The 25,200-nt window shown below is 39.4% G+C and overlaps 1 protein-coding gene across 3 annotated transcripts; it reads right to left on the bottom strand.

The window, feature by feature from the left end:
• Window positions 1-2,747: 2,747 nt before the first annotated feature.
• On the bottom strand, window positions 2,748-23,575 carry si:ch1073-513e17.1 (sialin). Of its 3 annotated transcripts, none has more exons than XM_039739348.1 (12): window positions 23,485-23,575; window positions 20,087-20,223; window positions 11,142-11,401; window positions 10,788-11,021; window positions 10,618-10,705; window positions 10,420-10,524; window positions 10,002-10,120; window positions 9,760-9,921; window positions 9,259-9,391; window positions 5,771-5,918; window positions 5,344-5,434; window positions 2,748-5,236 (listed from the first exon to the last, which is right to left on the bottom strand). In XM_039739348.1, exons 2-12 carry the CDS (start codon window positions 20,190-20,192, stop codon window positions 5,033-5,035), a joined length of 1,650 nt encoding a protein of 549 aa, XP_039595282.1. In that variant the 5' UTR covers window positions 20,193-20,223; window positions 23,485-23,575; the 3' UTR covers window positions 2,748-5,032. The 3 variants fall into 3 exon arrangements, with proteins under 3 accessions (XP_039595282.1, XP_039595284.1, XP_039595283.1); XM_039739350.1 differs by having other exon boundaries at window positions 10,438-10,524; XM_039739349.1 differs by having other exon boundaries at window positions 23,460-23,556.
• Window positions 23,576-25,200: the final 1,625 nt, after the last annotated feature.

Raw genomic sequence — 25,200 nt, 5'->3', positions numbered from 1 at the left:
TCTCGCACACATCAGGAAATTAACAAACTAATTATGGTCAATTTTTACTGAATGAAGCAGGAATTTATATTTGTTAGATGGGTAGGAATTCCTTCTTTTTCAAATAAGAAAAATAACTCAACAGAAAAAGAGAAATAAAAAAGGTAAGGATTTAAAGATAGAGAGAAAATACAAAAGTAGTAGTTTTTCATAAGTTTAAATCTGCTACTGCACTTTTCTAAAGTGCGAAATAAAAGAAAAAATGGATAAGGCGATTAAACAATGAGATCAATTAAAGGTAACAATGACTGGTTGGAACAAAAAACCTGCAGTCACTGAAGGCCCTCAGGACTGAACATTGTAGACGTTCAGACTCGGTTCTGGGGGCCCACTGTGCCTTCAGGTTTTTGTTTCAACCAGATTCATAATGAGTGACAACAACAAGCTAATGGTCCAGGGTAGACGGTGCCCTGGTCTTTAGAACTTAGCAGTCAAGTCACTGTAGAGTATTCAGATTTAAGCAACCAATTATTGTTATGATGAGAGTTCTTTTCTCACTGATTAACACTAAAGTCATATTCATCAAACAAAAGTGTCACTTTCTTATAACATGGCATGGACTATTGCTGTTTACTCAAAGAGCAAGGTCAGAAACACAGAATTTAATTTAATTTTGAAATATTCATGGTTTTACCCTGTGTTGGCTGGGATTGGCTCCAGCAGACCCCCGTGACCCTGTATTCGGATTCAGCGGGTTAGAAAATGGATGGATGGATGGATGGTTTTAAACCATGGCTTTATATTTTGCTCTTCTACCCTTGCCTGACTACACTGTATACAGTATATGTACTGATATGTGCTGACAGCTTATGGTTGGATTTATTTAGTATTGCTTTATTTGCTTTTTACAGAGCCTTATGATGGTGAATGCCATGAATAGTACTATATTAAATTAAACATATGTCACTCTCTTATATGACTCCCTTGGTTGTTTACAGTTACCAAATGTCTTGCTAACTTCTAGCACCTCCACTCTCAATCTACACCTTAGACATGCTTCGCACCTCTGTAGGCTACTGTCTCACTCATGCTGTGATTTCAGTAAAGGGTCTATTCACCACTCAGGAAAAGGAAGGAGACAAGCCATTGGCCTCCCTGTGTGGGGCCCATTTGGGAGCATTTGATATGTCTTAATCTTCTCTTTTGATTCAGCTACTATGTATCAGACAGTTCTAAGGTACAAACATGTATATGTAATTCATTCATTTTCCAACCCTGCTTTATCTTGAGCAGGGTTGAGGCAGGAACAATGTAAGACATGTAAGATACAGTATTTAAAAATGACAGAAAAAAAGATCCAGAGTATTTCATTACATTCTAGTCTTCATACTTTAATTAGATTGTATGCTTATTTTCATAAAACATCACTAAGCTTGGTAATTTGAAATATTATAAACTTTTTTTTTTTTACTTTGAAACCAATCAACGTCCTGTCTGTCCTCTTTTAGAAGTGAATGCTGTCACTGTCCCCGAGGCTTCCAAGGTGGTGTTTTCCCAGCTTGTGCATTTGAGCCACCCTTGCTGCAGGCCTGATGGCCTTGGCTTACCAAAAGCATTCTGCAAACCAAAAGTGGAGAAACAACATCGCTCACTCACCTTCGGCTAGATACATGCAATTTAGCATATGGAAATGTTCATATGGCCGTTGACTTTTGTTCTTTAGTAGTTACTCATAAGGGCGGCATGTTGGCACAGTGGGTAGCGCTGCTGCCTCGCAGTTAGGAGACCCAGGTTCGCTTCCAGGGTCCTCCCTGCGTGGAGTTTGCATGTTCTCTCTGTGTCCGTGTGGGTTTCCTCCGGGTGCTCCGGTTTCCTCCCACAGTCCAAAGACATGCAGGTTAGGTGCACTGGCGATCCTAAATTGTCCCTGGTGTGTGGGTGCCCTGCCCAGGGTTTGTTCCTGCCTTGTGCCCTGTGTTGGCTGGGATTGGCTCCAGCAGACCCCCGTGACCCTGTAGTTAGGATATAGCAGGTTGGATAATGGATAGATGGATGGATAGTTACTCATAACTTGCCATATCCTTGGTGTAGTCAGAGAGTGTTTCAACAAATACAGTGCATAGCTTACTGTAAGTGAATTTAATTTCTAAGTTGTTTGATTCTTACTTTCTGAAGTGAACAGGAAAAAATAAAAATGGGCTACTGAAAGTTTTAGAATTGCTGTGCTTGGCCTGGTAAAATGCTATAATGAAAAACTGGGAAGATGTTAGGTTTCAGTTTACTAGAAAAAGCTATAGCGTTTTTGGCTGGGGCCCATGGAATTATGGGAATTGAGAGCATCCATGCAGCCTGTCAGCGCTGTCCCTGACAGCTTGTTATGCACACAGATCTTTGATCAAATTAACTGGATAATGAAATAGAAGTCACTTGTTTAAAATGGATTCTGAATCTTAATCATTCAGTTGTCAAGAGCCTTGGCACAAGAATAAAACCCACAATGTGAAGCACATAATGATAAAGTCGTGTCTTCCTTACAAAGCGACATATCTTCATGATACAGGTTCAGATTTTATTAATCATGCATTTCCTGCACTGTCCTGTTGTATAAAATGCTTGAAACGTATGCAGAACTCAGGGAAATGATGTACCTTTACCTTTAATGATGATGTCAAGAAAGAGAATAAAGTCATTGATCCATTCATGTGATGTAATGTAATACATAACAGATTTCAAATGCTATTTATTGTTTTAAGAAATAGTGACTCATGTAACAAAGTACAAAATCATTTTTATTTTCAGCTGCACTGTGTAAATTCAACCTACAAAATCATAAAACAAAAGCCAGGCTCATATTTTTTTGTATCTATAGCATTATTCCTATTCACTTATCATCCATTTTCTTTAGTGGCTCTTCCTGCTTAATATAGTAAGTTGGCTGACGCTGGACATGTTATCATTGTATGTCCATATCAGCAGACTTATCAGTACTTCATGGGGATCATGTAAATGTAACCAAATGGCCCAACAGCACCAGAGTTCCTTTAGGAAACCCACACAAACACAGAAACAACACGCAGTCTTTACACACACATGGCTCCCTAGGATGGAATCAAACCAGTGTAAGGCAGTACACCCATTCAGTAACAGAAATGCATGCCAAGAGACACCCTTTTTTAGACTGGGCCACAGGGAGCTGGATCCTTTTTTTTATCAGTGATGGCCTGCTGGTTGAGTGTATGCCAACACACGTATAGACATAACATACTATGTAATTTAATTACAAAGAAATAACAATAAAACATAGCAAGTGAGTCCTATACTAATATAAAGCATTTCATAATAAAAACAGCATACCAACATGTTTCACATAAAAATTATAATCAGATTTAAAAGTGGGCAGGCTAAATGGCTTACTCAGATTCAAACAGTGAGTCTGTGGTAGGGAATGCGCCATTAACTGTACATGTTCCAGTTCAGTTCTCCTCAAAGTGCCACTACTGCCTATATGATAAGTAAGAAAAGCTGTGTTCATCACAGCATATATTCGTTAGTTTTTATTCAACATCCACACACACACACACACTTATGCATACACTCATACTGGGCCAATGAAGACACTCACCAGATTCATACACATTTTTGGGATGTGACAGGAAAATGGATTATTTAGTAAAAAACCAAAGCAGACAAAGTAGTAGGGACAGTGATTAAGTCAAGAATTGAAACAAGATCTCTGAAGCTGTGACTCAGCAGTGCTATACAGAGTCACACATATAGAGTCAGAAGGTATAGCTGTTAATAAAATCAACAGCCTACAGTTACAGCACCACACCAAGACTGAGTTTGGGAAACTCTGTAGTAAATTAACACTGAGAGCATTTGTTCTTTTGTTAATTTTTATATTTTTAGTTTGTACAATTTCATTATTTAATCAGTTGGTGGAATCAGGTGGATGTTATACGCTTTCCTAAGGTGCAACATCCACATCCATTATGCAGACTACTCCCACATCCACACACTGCAGTTCAGTCATGTTCTTAATATAATTTAAAAGAATGGTGCATTTAAAGTCCAGGTTAGCAAGCACGTATGTACATCTTGAATTCAAAGAGATGGTGGGGTGGAAAATGCAACATATGAAGCTGCAAGCTGATCATTCTTGGCCGACTTGTCCCTAAGGGTTTAAGTTCTACTTTTCTAAGTCCCTTTCTTCAAAATGGCTCCATTTCAGATTTATACATTTTGTAATTGACTAGTGTTTAATTAAAAAAAAATAGACCTGGAGGTTAACAAAAAGAAAATGGAAATTGTTTTTCAAGTTAAGTTTTTCAGTAAGCTCAATGATTCAAAACTTTAAAAATAAACCCTTGATTCCTGGCTTCTTATACATCCTGGCCATTTCAATGATTCTATTTTATCTACTATTTTAGTTCATGATTACACTTCCATAACTAAGAAAGATTTGTGGTTAGAGCCGAGAAGGCTGGCAAGCGGAATCTTTGAAAGATTTGTGTCTTATATAACTGACTATTATGTATTGGCATTGCAGTTTCAGCAGGCTATATACAGTTACTGTTAGTAGACGAAAAATCATACAGTACTCTGCTAACTTTTGATTGTCTTTGCTGTTGTATTTCCATTTAATTGTTCTCACTCTGCAGGACACCTCAGCTGCGAACTGTTCACACATCTCTTGCAGTATGGCCACCTCTCTGACAGAGATAATTACAAATGGTTAAGTGCCTAAATGCTCCTGAATTGTAATGCAGAAATGCACCCATAACACACGGTCTTCCTGTTGGCCTAAGTCACCTGACTGTCTGATATTAACTGACAAATACTGGTGTTTAACATTAGCAAAATTAGCAGTTTCTAGCTGGATGATTGGTAGCCCTGCACAAAGTAATATCTGGTCGCATATGTTGTTTTGTCAATGCATACTAACGTGATTTCTTAACTATGCTACATTGTAATTGAATACAAGCCAGTGAAAACCTCCAGAGTTCATTGTTAACGTTGACTAGTGATCTTCTCAAGACTTTACCGATCCATGCTATTCATCGGGATCTGGTGACCAGACAGGATGGTTTATAAGCGTGGGTGATGTAATGCTCTTCTGGTCTCTCTGTTTTCCCTCTGGAATGCCCTTAGACCAGACTTGAGGTTCACCACTACCAAAGGCCGTATAAAATACTCCACCAAATGTCAGTATAGCTGCTGAAATGTAGAACACTATTTTCCACCCAGCCAAAGCATTCTGGAAAGAAAGAAATCAAGAATAGAGCAGAAACATTTAACATCAACTTGTTTGAGTGTGTCGGATTCTTGACCATTTACGGTATTTAACTCTTCACATGAGCTTACCTGAGCAGTGAGGTACCCCACTACTGTGGGTGCGATCATCCCAGGCAGTGTCCCAAATGTGTTAGTGATGCCCAGCAGCACACCGGCATACCTACAGGGTAGAGCAGTCACATGCTAATTAATCAGTGAAGCAGACGAGTGAGGCAAATTATAATGTATTGTTTCAAATAATGCACTCTCTACACAATCTCAAAATGGTCAATATACTCTTGGAAACAACATGCCATACTTCATATAAAATGTCAGCAGTCATGTTAAATACAAATGAAATATGGACAGCACAAAGCTTTCAAAATCTGAACTACCAGTCACATCACACACAAGAAAAAGAATGTTTAATCCACTCCTTACAAACAGTCCAACCACAGACAATCCACTTCATATATTATTTCCACCATCAAGACACACCACACATTCATTCCCTAACCTTGGTGCAATATCGATGTGATTGATGCTAAATCCAGCTGAGTTAGCGGCAATCAGAGTGGAAGACACAGTGAGGAACACCATTGCTGCTACATAATCACAGTCAATAAATGCTGTTGCAATGAAGAAGGCTGCGGGTAGCAATGACCCTGAAGTAAAGGAAACATAAGGAAAAAAGAAAACTCTCTCAGACTTTAGTAAGGCAAAAAGGTGGTAGGCGGCACCTAGTGGAGAAACTGTTAATTACTGCTTTTGAAGAGCACTTAATGTACATTAAACAAAATATTTCTTGAAAAGTGACTCACATAATTGCCCAGAGAAAAAGAAAGAGGAGTCATAAAAGCATTAAATCATATCTGCTATGACAAAATTATTCCATAAGTGCACTTGACTCTTCATACATTGATTTTTCAATCCAACCCATTTATTCCTCTTGACTCTTGGATTCATAACACATTATTGTAGTTACACCACAGCAATACTAAAGCTGTCTCGCAAATGAAATAGACTTATTCACCAAAAACAATTCTTCTGCCTCTTAATAGGGAAACTGCACAATAATCTAATTTCTAAACATTTAAGTTAGACTGAATATTGAAAGTAAATAATAATAAAGGCAAGGATCCATCCTGAATTTATTCCATGAAGATCAACTGTGAATATGGACAGAACACTTATTTTTCTTGGAAAGTCAATATTTCAAGGCAACATTTATCTCCCATCTCACTGTATTACTTTACTGTAAAATGTGGGTGGTATAGTGGATAGTGATACTGCCTCACAAATCCATCACCCTGGATTTGACTTGTATGCCAGGTTGCTGTTAGTGTGGAATCTACATCAGGGCCATTTGAAGGAATTTGGGGGCCCCAAGCAAAATGGACATGGAGGCCCCCCGCACGCACGCACTCACGCAAAGGAACCACAGCATAGCCATACAGTACATATTTCTGCTAGCCTACCTGCTGCAAAATTGCACCATTTGTACAAGACAAGTAGAGCTATTTTATGTGTGTAATTTATCACTTACCACTGTCTTGTTTTTTCTTATCCTCCTCTTCCTTTCTCTTCTTTCTTTTTTGGCTTCCTGAAGCATAATTCCGCTTCATGACTGCCGAGGAAGTTTTGTATTTTGCTGGCAGCAGAGATTGCGTGGTTGGCTGGCTGCTGTCAGCGAGGGGAGCCCCCTTGAGGGGGATCCCGATAACAGTGTCATTGCACTTTGCTGCATTCACTATCAATGGGGCGCTCACACAGTTTGTCGCTGCATTTTATTCTTAACCAGCCGTTGTCTTGGGGCCCCAGGCCAGCTCGGGGCCCCAAGCAATTGCTTGGTTTGCCTGCCTTGTCGTGACAGGCCTAGTCTACATGTTCTCTTTGTATTTGAATGGGCTTTTTTCTCACATCCCAAAGACACACGTGTTAGTTTGATTACCTTCTCTGCTGCTTGTTTTGGTGATCTATGATGTCACCTGGGATCATAGATGTAAGGATAGGTGTGTATTTAGCCATAATAGCAGTCAACTCTGACAGTGATTAATAAAAAGGTTCAGATTGCAGCTGCATTTTGTGATAAGCTGGTATGTATAAGCATACAAGGGCTATAGTGGGTATTTGTGACACTCTGTTCATGTCGATGTAATTAAGAGTCTGAAAGTTAGAATAGATTCTTCAATAAAAACAGAGGACTTTAAACTGGCTCATGGTCAGTGTTTCTGTACATGAATAGGTTCTGTGATGGCCTGGTACATATCCAAGGTTGGCTCCTGCCTTGTGCCTGATGCTACAGGGATAGGCAAGCATCCCCAACAACTCAAAATTGGTTTAGTTTGGTTTGAGAATGTCATGCAATGTTACTGTAAATATCAGAGTGGCTGGTGATCTTGTGCTTTACAGCCTAATGAATTAACCATTACATCTAAGACCCTAAGACACTTAGACCTAACTGCATATTTCTAGGCTTTGGCAGCAAACTGACAGAATCCTAGACAAACATTTATTCCATTTTCTGGACATATTTGAAAATAATGAAGCTTCTCTCCAGCTACAGCTAAGATTAAGCTGTTGATCCCAAGGGCCACCAGACAGCAGTGCAATGTGTAGCAGTGAATCTGTGAAGAAGGCAATGTGTGGGGGAGCATGTGGCATTCATTTGGTTGAAACTGAGCTTCATGTAGTTTATTGGTCAAGCTGAAATCCCAGGTGCTTGAGTCTGAGTTTGAGTCTGATGTTTTTATATTTCCCATAAACAGTTGTCATCAGTAAACAGATATGGAAGTCACAATGTAATGCATAGATATGAATGGCAATAAATATAAGATAAATGGAAAGATAGATAAGCAGGAAGGGGAGTGTATGATAGATAGATAGATAGATAGATAGATAGATAGATAGATAGATAGATAGATAGATAGATAGATAGATAGATAGATAGATAGATAGATAGATAGACTGTGGTGGGTTGGCACCCTGCCCAGGATTGGTTCCTGCTTTGTTCCCTGTGTTGGCTGGGATTGGCTCCAGCAGACCCCCGTGACCCTGAGTTCGGATTCAGCGGGTTAGAAAATGGATGGATGGATAGATAGATAGATAGATAGATATAATGGGAACTACTGTATATGATAGAAAGATAAATTAGATCAAACACAGTATTTGTTCTTTGCTGCTAACCAGTTAATTGTGATATACAGGTATGTACGAGTATGCAAATTGCAGTAAATTGCAACTTTGGACAACAAGAGAACTTAGTCTTTGGGACCCTATGTTGCTGGACATTTGTCTCCAACCAGTTTCACATTCAGTAAGTCATTTAATGTGTAACTGATCTCATTTTATTAGTTGGTCTTTTTTCTCTCCTCTTATTCTGCACTTTGATAAGCACCACGGTGTGATTTTTACACATATATGACATTTAGAAATATTTGGATTTTTACACTAGCTTTAAATGCTTAACTCTTTTTGTTGTTGTTTTCCTATTAATTTGCCTTTTTTCTGTGCAGTTTGCTCACTTAATTGCTTCCTATTACTGACAATTAACAACTAACAAAGCGGACTCCCAAGCAAACAACAGTGAATGCTCAAAGGCCACAACTACTTTAGTGTCTGACCTTTTATTGTGCTCATTAGTAAATAAAAGATTAACTTACCAGAACACTTAAAAACCAAGTTAAGAAAAAACTAAATTCTCCTCATGCAAGATATACAAATGCTAGGTACATTCTAATAAAAAGTGGCCAAAACTTAGTTTTAGAGTTTCTGCATTGACCCAAAATCATACAAACTGTGAAATTACAGCTTGTTTAGTCAAGCTAAGAATCCAATTAAAAATAAAAGCTGTTGGGAAGATAAAACAGCCACCACAAATTATCTTCATGACGGAGTTTAAGAACTACTGGCTTAAGAAATTGCTTATCATAAAAACTTGTTGAGGAGTGATTCAATAACACTGTTAATGAACGTCAAATAAATATCAGCTTAATATCCACCAACCTATGACTGTAAACATCTTGCGTACAAATGTCGTGCTGGCAATACGCCGCTCCCGCATGCGATCAGCCAGCTGACCACAAATGATAGACATGACCCAAGAAGTGAAATAAGGCACTGCAGAGAGGAATCCATTCTAAAAAAAAACAGAGAAGACATGCTTCACAATATGTTGTATCCGTGCATGCTTTGATTATCATGAAGCAAATTAAATTACAAAATTATTGAAGAAATTAAAATTTTGGTTGTTCTGAGGTCATCTGAGAACTTCGAAGATTCAGGCCAGCTTGCCTCCCAGACCATCTCTTATGGACGGATTTAACCAGCTCCCCCACAAATCTGTTACAATTGCTGCCCTAGTCAACAGCCTACCCCTCCAGTGTAAGACACATGCGTCGACATGCGCACACTGTACACCTCCTTCCCATTTCAGCTACACTAAACACATCAAGTAAAGCAAGACCCCAGCAAATAAAATAATATATTTCCACAAAGATCACTTACTTCTTTGATGCTGAAGTGTAGCACTTGGGACATATAGGATGGCAATGTCGTCAGTAGAGTGTAGAAAGACCAGTTGATGCAAAAATGAGCAATGATGATGGCCCAGAGTGGGAGAGAAGTGAGCATCGATAGAAACGGGAGAGTCCATCCATGGCACTTACCCTGATAAGGAAGAAACACATGTATAGTCACAGGGTATGCTTCTCCTTGAAAGAGCTCGTCCTTGCTGAAACACATTTTACCTGTAAACCAACTGAACTGGTGATGTGATCTCTCTCCTGCTTGCTGATTCTGGGGTGAGAGAGAGGTTCATCGGTGACCAGACAGAACCACAACAGCGCCCAGATACAGCCAGCGGCCCCTAGAGAAGATCTTGTGAGTGAATGTCAATGAACACAACTTCCTGTGATACACACAAAACACATGCAGATGACACTCTATATATAGTATGTCCTAAACACATGATCTCTTTAATTGGCATTCTATCTAACCATGACAAGGAGGTCCAAATCTGTATTCACAGCATGCCCATAAGTAACACAGTGACACAGAGGTAAAGACCCTGGCCAATGTTTTCTTCTGTTATGTTACTTTTTTCTACAGCCTGTGGATTACAAACCCATTCCAGTGTGAAAAAAAGAAACAGGAAATAAATCCCACCCGTGGAAAACAGTTTACCAAAGATGTAAAAGACGTAAGCCCAGCCAAGGGAATGGCAAATGAATCCGGTAATGGGGAGCGCCACAAATGACCCAAAGCTACCACCTGTGAAAGAGGAACATAGATGACAGGTGTATTATACGGTAGTTTGAGCACAAGTGTGAGCACAACGTATATTCAGCACAGCAATCATCCTACCTGTGCCAGAAAAGGTCATCAGCCGGCTGCGCTCAAGAGGAGGAGCCCATTTTGCCCACATGGCATTCATTGCAGGATAGGTCACACCCTGTCAGAACAGGGACACATCAATGTCAAAAAAGGTCATAGATCACATAAATACAGAAGCCATAATACTCTAAAATTCTCACCTCTCCAAAGCCCTCTAGGGCCCTTAGGATAACAAGGTAGGGTACCCCTAGACTGGCTGCTAGTGGGGTAAGCAATGTTAAGACTGCGGTGACCAGCACCCCAAGGCCCAGAAAAAGCTTTCCCCCAAAGTAGCCTGCTAGGTAACCCCCTGGAACCTGAGTAAGGATGTACCCATAGAAAAATGAACTCAAAATCACTCCCTGAGTCGTTGAATCCCACTGGAACTGTTGAACCTAGCAGAAATGGAAACATAAAATAAGCCAGGAGAAAAGAAGCATCTTCATTATGGAGGTTTACAATAAACCTCCTGCCCGATGTTGGTAGCCCTCACAAAGACAGTGATAATACTGTACCCTTAGCGTTTCCCTGCTGGTGTTGCTACTGTTGTCAGTTGAATGATCTGGACACACGGCCAAATAGGTGCTGTTGTCTACTGGCTGAGGAGCTGTACCATTGACCATGGCTACCATTGCCACACTAAGGTTAACACGTAGAGCATAAACCATACCGAACCCCAGGAACATCAAGAAGGACAAGTTCCAGCGGGCTGAGCAGCACTGCCTGGAGCCTGCCAGTGGCACTAAGGGTATGTTGGTAACATGTTGTGCTCCACCTGTAAAAAAGACAGACCATTAAAACAGGGGTTACTATACTGACAATAAAATTGAGGTGTCACAGTGTTTAAAGAAATATTCCACCCAAAAATAATATTTTTTAATATGTTACAGTATTTAGCCCATGTACTTTGTAGTGACATCTGAAAAAAATTAGTATTTCATGTTTAAGTGGAGAAGAGACATAAAGAAGATTCAATTTGAATGAGACTAAATGGTGACCAACTCTAGGCAACAGCAAACAATGTGAAAAATATCAACGGAAAAAAAGGAAAAAATCTACATGTCCAGTATCCGTTCGTATGCTCAAATTAGGCACATTGTATGCATTTTTTGCTACAATATTATTAACAATCCAGAAAACTCTGCTGAAGAATAACAGAAAGAATGTCTTACACACAATACTGTGCCTTTCAATTAAAGATGGGATTCTTGACCAGTGAATGAGGGGGAAAGGCAGATATTCACTTCAAATGTGCAGTATTATGGGAATGTGTTCCTTGTTTATGATATGTACTAACCTTTCCAAATGTATGTGTTTAACAATATTTTAGCAATAAATTCATGTATTTTGCCCATTTTTCAGCATACGGCTGGATAATTGACATGTGGATTATGAAACACAAGTAACATGAGATTTTTTTTCCATGGACATTTTTCACAACATTTGCCATTGTACAGCATTGGTCCCCATTGGCTTGTATTATATCATAAACTTTTTTTCTGCCGTTCTGCATGAAAATATCTCTCTATCAGTAACGGCATACTGCACGATTAAGTGCAGTGAATACACTTGACTTGAGCATTCCTAGTTTTCATCCTCTTTCTCTGTCTCTGGTTAGCATTCGTTTGCTCAGAGGTTGATGCGCTTGCTGCATCCTGAGCAGCTCTTCTTTTCTCCACCCTAGCGGCCTGCTGCTTCTCTTCTTCCGTCCGCATCTTTTCGCGTTAAATCTGATTAAGTTAGTTTTTGTGTTGCAATTACTTAGTACGTTTTCTTTAATTTTTCACTTAAGATGGCACTTAAGTCTTCAATCTGCCTCAAGAAAGATTAGCGAAGGTGGTAGGGATGAGAACGGCGCCCATATGCAGGCGCCGTGCTGCATGCTGGCGAGAGTTGATTCTACAATAAAATAAAATAAAAATAAAAAGAGTAATAAAAATCATCACCCCAAAAGCGGATAGTAGACATCACATAATATATGTGTACCAAATTTCAAGTCAATAGGTGAAACAGTTGGCGAGCTACTGGTGATTTAAAATCCTGGACAGACAAACGAACAGCCACGGTAGTGTATTATATAAGAAGATTATATAAAAAAATTCTGACACGAGACAACTTTTTCATATTGATAATTTAAAGTCCCGTGAGACATTTAACCACGTCCACAGTCCACTCACCTCTCATTTGTGAGAATGCTATTGTCAGACACAGTTCCTATGCTCTTAGCTCTTATAAATTTTTATGTTTTCCTAATTTTAATACAAGACATACAATCTATTCGTTTCCTTCGATGTAGTCCTTTTCTGGACAATAATTTTATATGTTCTTGGTGAAACATCAACGGCTAACAGAAGAAGAAAGGGCAGCGCATTGAAAAGAGGCCCAAAAGCATTGGAGAGAAAAGAATTAAAAAAAGAATAATAATAATCTAAGTGCAAATTCGGAAAATAAGAAAAGTTATAATCAGTCCGGAACAAGTGGAGTTGAAAACCTAACAGGTCCAAGTGGGGGCGGAAATAAAAGACAAAGAGTAGTAGACAAAGTAGAACATTGTAAAGAGGTTCAAAAACGTTGGCACGATACACATGCAGAACAGGTTAGAGATTATGAAAGTGGTAGAATATGAAAGTATCAAAAAACTGATAGTAAAGATCGCATTAGTGCTAACAAACGGAAATTATTACTCTGTGAAATAACGGAACAGCGAAAAGAGATCGAATATATGGACATAGGTGATATGGCAGAAGTATGTAGATATTGTTTGGAGACTTGTATATCATCTAATTTGTGTTGCCATCAGGGAAAAGTAGTGTTTCTTCCCAATGAAGAGGCGTATCCACGAGAAATAAAAGATTTGTTATTTTGGTGAAAGTGAAATCCACAAACACTACAGGCAAAATATTCAAATCTACAATAATCTTTTCGTGTTCACATCATTCAATGTTTAAAACGTAGATTTACACGATTCAGGACCATACGCTATGAGAATCTGTGGTCCCGCAAAAATTAAAGCTACTACAAGTTTAATTTCAAAGAAACCACAATTTGGCCAGGTTTATATTTATGATCACGGAGAAGCGATGCAACATAGAATCGAAAGAGTTAAATGATTGGACGTATTAGAAATTCTACAGCCAATAATGGATACAAATCCATATGTCCAAAAGTATCACACTTTACACTAAATTTATCTAAAAAGCACAGAAAAAGAAGTGTTCTTGGATTTCTATATGAATCCGAAAGATCACGCTCACATATATAATAAACCAACATGTGACGATTTGTCAGTGATAACAGTTTTGAAAGACGGAAATATCAAAGACTGGGTTGATATTCGAGTTTATCCAAAAGCACAGCTAGAGCCCACCCTCTCAGTCTTTGAAGGATGAAAATGACAGGTTTAATTTCAAGGTATATCTCATGTTGCACATCATGTTCCTGAAAGAAATAAATGAGGTACAAATTCATAATAATGTAGCATAATAAATATGTTATAACATACATACTGTATTTTGTAACACATTTAATTATTGTTTTGTTATATTTATTCTCACATTTCACAATGCGTGTATTTATTCATTTAATTTCCTAACAGATATTCCTCTGTAGCTGTATAATTTTGGAATATCCAGATGCCCAAAAATGCTTTTAGACTATTTTGTACATTTTTTGGTATTATTAGTATATACAGAATCTTAAAAGCATTTAATTGTGCATTTAATTAGCCTCCATGTGTCTAGGCTATTCTTGGGGATCATGGTGTATCAGCATTTAAGGTCTAGGTTACATCCTGGGACACAATAAAAGTGAATCAGCCTCTGTATGTTTAGGCTATTTTCAAGGACCAAAGAGTTATTTATTTGTTTATTCAAAGCAACTTATAAGAGAGGTCAATATAATTGAGTAAACAGTCTCGGGGACTTTTTGGGAGCAGATTTTAGGTATAAGTTATAGTCAGAGATGCCTGTGTTTTGGTCCCACCAGAGCAAGCAAGTCTCTATGTGGAGTACCGAGAAATAACTAACTGTGCAGACATCACTTACAATCGGGGCTTAAGTGGATCAGGTCCATGTGTGTTAAGCCTAGGGTGAGAGTAGACCATCCATAATGAACTTGGTGAGTCCCATGCCCCCCACGATAATACAACGTTTTAAAAAAAAAAAAGGCAGAACAAATCTCATAAATGTTTACAAGGTGAGTCTGCTTCATGGCACACAGGCTCTTGATGTTGGACTCCAGTTTTGATCATTTTAAGCAGTTTTGTTTTTAGATTAACCCTATACCTGCTTTTATTTTTTAAAGAAGGACAAAGATAACCAAACATTGGCAACTGCCCGAAACATTAACTTTATGCTGTTGATTATTATTAATAAACCTTAGAATGTAGAGAAAAGCCAAGCAAAATGACACCTTTCATTGGCTAACTAAAAGGATTACAATATGCAAGCTTTTGAGGCAACTCGGGCCCCTTCTTCAGGCAAGATTGAGTTGCCTTGAAAGCTTGCATATTGTAATCCTTTTAGTTAGCCAATGAAAGGTGTCATTTTGCTTGGCTTTTCTCTACATTCATAATGACTAACACGGTACAACACCCTTGTACTATAAACCTTAGAATGAAAAGTTAGATATGTTTATTTTATTATTAATAAGCGTTAAAATGAGTCTTTGTTCCTTGTATATTTTTCTTCATTGGTCTGGCAACGTGTTTCCTTACTGTGCACATGACAACAAACTTTGAACTTGAACCTCTCTGAAACTGTTCTAAAAATCAGGGTTGAAGTTTACCAAAACTAAAAATATGTTTGAAGTGTAACTTGGAATGCATATTCAGCATCCCTCTCTGCGGTGTTAAGTTAATTTACAAAACTGCACCCCCCACATCATTACCTGGCATTTTCTCCACATTTTAATTTTTAATGTTTTTCTTTTTTCTTGCATAGTCTGAGAATCACTGCTATTGATCATTGCATGTAAAACATTGATACACAGATTCATATTTACTCATTTTTCTGTGACACACCTAAATGCTGTGACCAGTTTGTCTTTAAAAGCAGCACAATTTGAGGAATTTGTGTGTATTGAATATGTTTAATTATAGCCTCAGGTTACACACACCCACACTTGGAAATCCAAAAGACAATGGAGCTTTCAGTACAAATCTGAGAAAAAGTTGTTGAATGCAGCAGTCGGAGAAGGTGAGAAACAATCTTCAAGGCACTGAAAATGTCTAAAATTACAGACAAGTGGTCTTTGTTTTACGAGGGATATCCAGAAAAAAAGGTTACAAGTGCCCTGGAGGGTGCAGGGAATTTTTTTTTTTCGAAGGTTGGCATACTTGCTGTGGTCCCCGGCCGGGACGCCCAGGAGGACCGGAGGAGGGCTTGTGCCTCCTCCAGACCGCGAGGGGGCATCCGTCCTGGTTATGTTGAAGGCCTCGGGTAAAGGGCTTGGAAGCCCAGCCCTGTAGGGACCCGTGGCCACCACCAGGCGGCGCCCCGTTGCCGGAATATCCCTGGAACCCAGCACTTCCGCCACACCAGGAAGTGCTGGGGGGGAAGAAGACAGGAGACACCCGGACGGCTTCCGGGTGCACAGCCGGCACTTCCGCCACACAGGGGTGTGTCCAAGGGGGAGTGCCGGGAAGCAGCTGGAGCCCATCTGGGCTCCCATTTAAGGGGCCGCCTCCCTCCAGTCATCAGTGGATGTCGGGTGGAAGAGGACAGAGCTGGAGAGAGGACGGGAGGCGGCCAAGAGAGAGAGGCACAGTGACTGAGAGGTCTGGACTTTGGGGAATCGGTGCAAGAGGCACTGGGGTTTGTGTGCACTGTAAATAGTATATAACTGTAAATAAACGTGTGTTGGGTGAAATACGATGTCCGCCTGTCTGTGTCCGGGTCCCAGTCCACACTGCGTGTAGGGGGGTCCTAACGGTCAAAATAAACCCGGGACCGCGTCAGTCAGTTGTGAAATGTCATCATAGCAAGCGAGTTCGTCAACCTCTGCTGAGGCCGTTTGCTCCACCTACCGCCGATTCGAGATTCGTTCGGTCATCAAGTTCCTCACTTTGCGTTGCGAATCTGTGGCCGAGATCCATCGTCAGCTTGTGGAAACCAAACTGAAAGAATTCTTGGGTGGGAAACGTTTTTCCAACGATGAGGAGGTGAAGGAGACAGTGGAGAAGTGGCTTTCGGAGGTGGAGCGGAGCGTATTCGACGAGGGTATAAAAAAGCTGGTGCCCAGGCTGAAGAAGTGCATCGAAGTTGACGGCGATTATGTAGAAAAATAAACACATATTTTGAAACATACCCTGTAAATTTGGCTGAAATATATTCATTTTTCGATTTTTAACAGCTGTTGTAACCTTTTTTTCTGGATATCCCTCGTATATGGTGCTCATAAAGTACTGCATAATTGTAAAGCACTTTACAAAACAAACAAATGCAATTCAAAGCAGGAAAAAGCCTACAATATCATCAACTACATGATATGCTACATAAAGGCTTATTATAAAGTAATGGACAAAATAAGAGACATTAGGCAATCAGTCTATCCAGGTAAATAAATTAGTTAGTTGAAATTAGGGTGTTTGCTGATGAGTTAGGAGAAACTGTGTACATGGAAACAATTGCCTGCATACTTGAGAAAACTGGAAGAGTTGCAAAACAGCTGATAATACCTGTTTCCTTGAAGGTTCGTAGATGTGCTGACATGTGGGAGAGGATTATATGGATTGATGAGACCTAAATTGATCTTTTTGGACTTAATGCTAAGCAGTATGTTTGCTACGAGCAAAATAGTTGCACATCATCAGCTGCCACTGATGTTCATAAGCAACCAAAAGCCACACTACAATCCCAAAAATACAGAACAGTAGTTACATATAACTAACATTATTTGATATACTGTACAGTCATGGCCGAAATTATTGGCACCTGTAGAATTTTCCCAGAAAATGCACCATTTCTCCCAGAAAATTGTTGCAATTACAAATGTTTTGGTATACACATGTCTACTTCCTTTATGTGCATTAGAACAACACAAATAACAGAAAAAAAAGCCAAATCTGACATCATGTCACACAGAACTCCAAAAATGGGCCAGACAAAATTATTGGCACCTTTTCAAAATTGTGGGTAAATCGTTTTATTTCAAGCATGTGATGCTCGTTTGAATTCACCTGTGGCAAGAAACAGGTGCTGGCAATACAGCAATCACACCTGAAGCCAGTTAAAGTGGAGACAAGTGGACGCAGCCTTTCTGTTGTGTGTCTGAGTGTGCCACACTAAGCATGGAGAACAGAAAGAAGAGCAGAGAATTGTCTGAGGACTTGAGAACAAAAATTGTGGAAAATATCACCAATCTCAAGGCTACAAGTCCATCTCCAGAGATCTTCATGTTCCTTTGTTCACTGTGCACAACGTAATCAAGAAGTTCACAACACATGGCACCGTAGCTAATCTCCCTGGACTTGGATGGAAGAGAGAAATTGATAAAAGACTTCAATGAAGGATAGTCTGAATGGTGGATAAACAGCCCCAATCAACTTTAAAACATATTCAAGCTGTTCTGCAGACTCAGGGTGCAACAGTGTCAGCTCAAACTATCCGTCAACATTTGAACGAAATGAAACGCTATGGCAGGAGAGCCAGGAGGACCCCACTGCTGACACAGAAACATAAAAAAGCCAGACTGGAGTTTGCCAAAATGAACTTGAGGAAGCCAAAATCCTTCTGGGTGAACATCTTGTGGACAGATGAGACCAAGGCAGAGCTTTTTGGTAAAGCTCATCCTGCTACTGTTCACAGAAAACGGAATGAGACCTACGAAGAAAGGAACACAGTAACTATAGTCAAACATGGTGGAGGGTCTAAGATGTTTTGGGGATGTTTTGCTGCCTCTGGCACTGGATGCCTTGACTGTGTGCGAGGCATCATGAAATCTGAAGACTAGCAAAAGATATTGGGGCGCAATGTAGGGCCCAGTGTCAGAAAACTGGGTCTGCGTGAGAGGTCATGGGTGTTCCAGCAGGACAATGACCCCAAACATACCTCTAAAAGCACCCAGAAATGGCTGAAGACAAAGCGCTGGAGAGTTCTGAATTGGCCAGCCATGAGTCCGGATCTAAATCTGATTGAACACTTATGGAGAGATCTCAAAATTGCTTTTGGGAGAAGGCACCCTTCAAATCTGAGAGATCTTGAGCAGTTTGCAAAAGAAGAGTGGTCGGAAATTCCAGTTGAGAGGTGTCACAAGCTTGGTGATGGTTATAGGAAGCGCTTGATTTCAGTTATTTTTTCCAAAGGGTGTGCAACCAGATGTTAAGTTCAGGGTGCCAATAATTTTGTCCAGCCCGGTTTTTGAGTTTTGTGTGAAATGATGTCTGATTTGGCTTTTTTTCTCTGTTTTTTTCTGTTGTTAAACAGAATAAAGGAAATAAATGTGTGTATACCAAAACATTGTGATTGCAACAATTTTCTGGGAGAAATGGTGCATTTTCTGGGAAAATTCCAGGGGTGCCGATAATTTCGGCCATGACTGTAGCATCTTTTCATTTTTATCTAACTGATTGAAAGGTGTGCAACAACTGTTCCCATATTTTTACACTATGACCACTGGCTGCAAAATAATTAAAGCCATACAGTGAGTGCGGGTTTAGGGTGGGATTTGAACCAGCAACCTTCTGATTTCAATTTCTATAGCTTAGCCACTACAGCGGATCAAGATGGGGAGCTGACGTTTATTCCCACTATAGGGTATAACGTGATTTTATTCTTGTGATTTAAAGTGTTAAGCAGAAGTTGTTATTATTAACTGTAAGCTCTTTTAATTTTGTTTTGCACTTGAACATCTGATCTCTGTAGCAATTTAGCTAACCACATAAAAAGAGGAAGTGTTAGTAGGAACAGAAGACAGACAACTAAACTAACAAAAATAAAACTGTCACTTTAAAAATAGCAGTCTAGCAAGATGAAGGAGTCAGAACTTTAAATGATAAAATGGTGATTTTCTGGACTTTCCACTTGTGTAAAAGTGAAGCCCTTGACCCATTGGCTCACATATTCATTGGTGAACATGTACTGATATGGCCATTCAAAATGATATTGGACAGAGAGGGGCTAGAGGTGTATACTTTGGTGCAGACAAGCTTTAAAAAGTCATCAGCTTAAAATGAAAGTACATTGAAGGAAAAACAGGGAAGTAGGTGAAGAAGGAAATCCCCTTAAAGTGAGATATAGAAATGTAACTTTAAGAGACACAAAGTAACACATATATTGGGTATGCCAGTCAGTATGATCTACGACAGCTCCTGAAAAAATCAGGTTGTATGGGTATTTGCCACATCCACTTTCTTTTTTATTTAATTTCACATTTTGGCCAATTTAAAATATTTAAATTATTTTAGTTTTACCCAGCTATATTTTATACAACTTACAGATCCTTTTCCTTTTTTATGTCATACCTAATGTTTGTGCTTTGTTGTCCAGTAATGGCTGCACCTCTTCTGTAGGCCATTCTCCATCTTCACTGTCACTGAGGTTCATGGGTTGTCCATCTTGTACTGCCATAACTATCAGGCAGCTGGCACCATATCATTTCCTAATGTCAGAAATAAAACAGATCTTATAATACGTGAATATAATAAGTTTAAACACATTAGAAAGGGTCAATGAGTTGCAGCTGTGTTGTTTCCACATCTTATACCACAGAGCACAGTATCTCAGATAACTGTGTTTTACAATCTATAGTCATGGCCTAAAAGTATTGATTTCCACAAAGTTTGCTGCTTTAGTGTTTTTAGGTCTTTTTGTTAGATGTTTTTATGGTATACTGAAGTATGATTGCAAGCATTTCATAAGTTCCAAAGGCTTTTATTGACAATTACATTAAGTTTATGCAAATCTATACTAATAAAAGGCAAAGCCCTCACTCACTCACTCACTCACTCGTCACTAATTCTCCAACTTCCCGTGTAGGTAGAAGGCTGAAATTTGGCAGGCTCGTTCCTTACAGCTTATTTACAAAAGTTAAGCAGGTTTCATTTCGAAATTCTACACGTAACGGTCATAACGGTCGACAACGTCCGCCATCTTGAACTTTCTTATACTGTATATGGCCCCATCTTCACGAAATTTGGTAGGCGACTTCCCTGTGCTAACTGAAACTGATGTAGTACTTATTTCGATGGTATGATGCCACTGTCGGCCGCCATATTGAACTTTCCAACGTCACAAATTTTCCAACTTCCCGTGTAGGTAGAAGGCTGAAATTTGGCAGGCTCGTTCCTTACAGCTTACTTACAAAAGTTAGGCAGGTTTCATTTCGAAATTCTACACGTAACGGTCATAACGGTCGACAACGTTCGCCATGTTGAACTTTCTTATTTATGGCCCCATCTTCATGAAATTTGGTAGCGAAGCAAAGTGACACCTTTAATTGGCTAACTAAAAGGATTACAATATGCAAGCTTTCGAGGCAACTCAGGCCCCTTCTTCAGGCAAGACAAGGGCATTAGTGAGTCTTTGTTAATTTATTTTTATTATTAAAGTTGTGTTTTTTTTAAATTGTTTTTTCTCAAAACAATTAAAAATAAACACTTTAATTTCCTCCCGGGCCACGCTGGGTATTTCAGCTAGTAGTCAATATTTGCAGTGTTGGCCCTTCTTTTTAAAGGTCTCTGCAATTCGCCCTGACATGCTGTCAATCAACTTCTGTGCAAAATCCTGACTGATGGCCCTCATTCTTACATAATCAATGCTTGGAGTTTGTCAGAATTGGTGGGTTTTTGTTTTTCTATCCCTCTCTTGAGGACTGACCACAAGTTCTCAATGGGATTAAGGTCTGGTAAGTTTCCTGGCCATGGACCCAAAATTTTGATGTTTTGCTCCCCGAACCAGTTACCACTTTTGCCTTAATGGCACGGTGCTCTGTCATGCTGGAAAAGGCATTGTTCGTCAGGAAAAATTGTGAGTGAACCCAGCTGAGAAGCAACCCCACACATGAATGGATGCTTTACTATTGGCGTGACACAGGACTGATGGTAGCGCTCACCTTTTCTTCTCTGGACAATCTTTTTTCCAGATGCCCCACAAAATCGGAAAGGGGAGTCATCAGAGAAGATGACTTTACTCCAGACCTCAGCCGTCCAATCCCTGTACCTTTTGCAGAGTATCAGTCTGTCCCTGATGTTTTTCTTGGCTTCTTTTCTGCCCTTCTTGACACCAGGCCATCCTCTAAAAGTCTTCGCCTCACTGTGCATGCAGATGCACTCACACCTGCCTGCTGCCATTCCTGAGCAAGCTCTGCACTGGTGGTGCCCCAATCCCAAGCCATGAATCAACTTTAGGAGATGGACCTGGCACTTGCTGGACTTTCATGGGCGCCCTGAAGCCTTCTTCACAACAATTCAACCTCTCTTCTTGAAGTGCTTGATGATCTGATAAATGATTGATTTAGTTGCAATCTTACTAACAGCAATATCCTTGCCTGTGAAGCCCGTTTTGTGCAAAGCAATGATGACTGCATGTGTTTCCTTGCAGGTAATCATGGTTAACAGAGAAAGAACAATGATTTCAAGCACCACCCTCCTTTTAAAGCATCCAGTCGGCTATTCTAACTCAGTCGCCATGACAGAGCGATCTCCAGCCTTGTCCGTGTCAACACTCTCACCTGTGTTAATGAGAGGATCACTGAAATTATGTCAGCAGGTCCTTTTGTGGCAGGGCTGAAATGCAGTGGAAATGATTTTTTTTGCGATTCAGTTAATTTTCATGGCAAAGAGGGACTTTGCAATTAATTGCAATTCTTCTGGTCACTCTTCATAACATTCTGGAGTATACGCAAATTGCCATCATAAAAACTGAGGCAGCAAACTTTGTGAAAATTAATATTTGTGCCATTCTCAAAGATTTTGTCCATGACTGTAATGTCACAAATACAAAAGCATACTTGATTTAGCTGACATTAGTTCACTGAAAAGCACCGTCTCAATTTAAATATTCAGTACTATTGTAAAATGTTCCCTCATTCACTTGTTTCAGTACTATTAATCCTGCAGAGCTTTTGTTAGTCTGATTGCTCTACAGGAGAATCTTCCTTCACTTATTCTCTGTATTTTGTAGATTCCCATTTAATTTGCTTTTTTTCTATTGATTCCATCTGTACTCATGCTGCACTTTGGTTTCCTCCTATTTCTTGTTGTAATCACGTCAGAAACACGGCTAACAAACTACAGTCATTCTGTTCATCTTATGTCCGATCTAGTTTCTTTACGGGTATATTTTGTTTCGTTACGTCAACTTCAACCATAGCTCAGCAATGAGTACTTTATGTGTCTGTCTCTTTTATATGAACGAGCAACCAACATTACTTCCTGGTGCCCTATTCTTAATGTTTTTTGCTTTAGAAAATTGACAACTTTGGGTCAGGTTGTTCAAAAGAATTATTTAATCTTTTTTAAAAACAGTTTTGTAAGCTCACATCAAAGGTCAACTTCGCGTTTCTCTACATACGCCCGTATTCTGCGGTCAAAGTTCCGGTGTTGTGCGATTTTTTTGGGGACTTTACAGGTTTAAATGCGTCTCACATATTACAAAAATACACGGTTCCGATCACGCTTAACGCAGGTATTTCGTTTAAACTAGTCTGATTACTTATTGCATATGCATGGCCGCATTTATTAAATATATTTTATTGTATTGTTCTCTTTAATAAGCGTCATGGAACTGACAGAAAAATTCGCTTTCGCGCACCAGTAATGTGTTTTGATGATGTTCGGTTCACGCATGTTTATGAAATAAATCAAAGCCTCGTCTTTATTCTAGTAAACAAATTACCCCAGATCTTAAATTCATACTGCACCTCAGTCAGACTGCCAGTCTAAATCCATCGCTGATCCAGGAGTAACAACATCACCCTTTCAAAAATGTCATATTTTGAAGGCAAGACGTCATTCAGCGCCTGCGCACTGAAGTGCAGCAACCTTCTGCAGCGGCTGCTACGACACGCACGCGTACATCTTGTACGCTTCCCCAATGTGTTTGCAATGCTTATTTATAATGGATGGCAAATTATCTGCGTTTGCAGCTAGTTTTGAAAACCTTCTCTAAACGCCATAAAGAGCTGTGACTATAAAAGGCAACTTCAATTTCTTTGAATTCAAATCTCTTTATAACAATGCATATACTGGCAAAGAAGGAAATTTTTAACTGTAAAAATATTTGCTGGCTTGTAACTACGTAAGTCAAAGCCTAACTGAAAGTTGTTATTCTATAGGCTTTATTATGATACTTTCTAGCTTGCTACCTGTCCAAGGCGGGTTGAAATATAAGTAATCAACATAGACTTCAGTGTTAACATTTGCATTTATTGGAACATATTTTGTAATGCATATAGTAATAAAATGCATTTAATTTGTCATTCCAACAGATGGTTCATCACAAACATTTACAATTCTTTTATGAATCCCATACCAAATAGCAAATAACAGAAACTTATGCATTGTATTTGTCATTCTAACAGATGGCACATCACAAACATTTGTAGCAATAAAATGCATTTCTACAAATGTTTGTGATGTGTCATCTGTTGGAATGACAAATGCAATGAATATGTCTCTGTTATATACCATTTGGTATTGGATTTGTAAAAGCAATGTTAATGTTTGTGATGCACCATCTATTGGATTGACAAATACAGTATAATGAATTTTATCACTACAAATGATTATGATGCACCATCTTTTGAAATAACAGAGACATAGCAACCAGACGGACACACAGACAGACCAATAGACACTTATCCTTTTATTAAAGTGCATTAGACATTAAAATACATTTTTAACTTTGCATTTAACAGTATTGTATTGTAAAAAACAATGCCCAACCAGGCTTGTTGTGGCAGATGTTGCTCTTCTAAACATCAGATTCTACCTGAATTGATGTAAAAATGATATTGAATCATTTGCCTTTGTTAATTATTGGCATTAAAGAGTGTTTGGCTAATTGTAATTCATATTTAAAGAATATATCTCAGCAGACATGGAGCTTTATAAAAAGTATAATTAAAGTAGGTCAGATTAGGTTAGGTTGGGGAGCATGCACTGGTACATGGCATTACCACTCCCACCACACAACAAAACAGCTTGAGGTCCTGGTTGGCAACCTCTCAGGCAAATATGTGGTCCAGTCCCACCCTTCTGGAAATGACCATCGATCTGCTGCAGCCAGGTGTTACGTGAATGTCCCCATGAACTGGTCCAGCCACTCGGGTCCTCGACAATGAGGATCCTGCAAGCCAGATCACCCATGGGGATTCACGTCACATGGCTGTAGTGCCCTAACTGACGCTCCCTTACAATGCAGGTAATGAGCTTCATTTGGGACTCCCTGTATTGTTCAACACACAGCCAAACCAGCGGTACCAAAGGATTCTCCAAAGTGACACAGTACCAAAGGAGTCCAGTCTTTGTCTCAGGCTAGTGGGTAGTATCCATGCCTCGCAACCATGTAGCAATAAAGGACGCACCAGGATTCTAAACACTTGGACCTTTGTTCTTTTGCAAAGATATCGGGAGTC

This window comes from Polypterus senegalus, chromosome 17 (assembly GCF_016835505.1).
Source record: "Polypterus senegalus isolate Bchr_013 chromosome 17, ASM1683550v1, whole genome shotgun sequence".
Lineage (NCBI taxonomy): Eukaryota > Metazoa > Chordata > Cladistia > Polypteriformes > Polypteridae > Polypterus > Polypterus senegalus.
This window is presented reverse-complemented; position numbering and strand designations above follow the sequence as displayed.

Coding starts and splice junctions, on each gene's coding strand:
- si:ch1073-513e17.1 (XM_039739348.1), bottom strand. CDS start 20,192: ATGGCAGTACAAGATGGACAACCCATGAACCTCAGTGACAGTGAAGAT. Junction 11,022..11,141: donor CCAGCAGGGAAACGCTAAGG/GTACAGTATTAT, acceptor CATTTCTGCTAG/GTTCAACAGTTCCAGTGGGA. Junction 9,922..10,001: donor CCAGTTCAGTTGGTTTACAG/GTAAAATGTGTT, acceptor CTTCCTTATCAG/GGTAAGTGCCATGGATGGAC.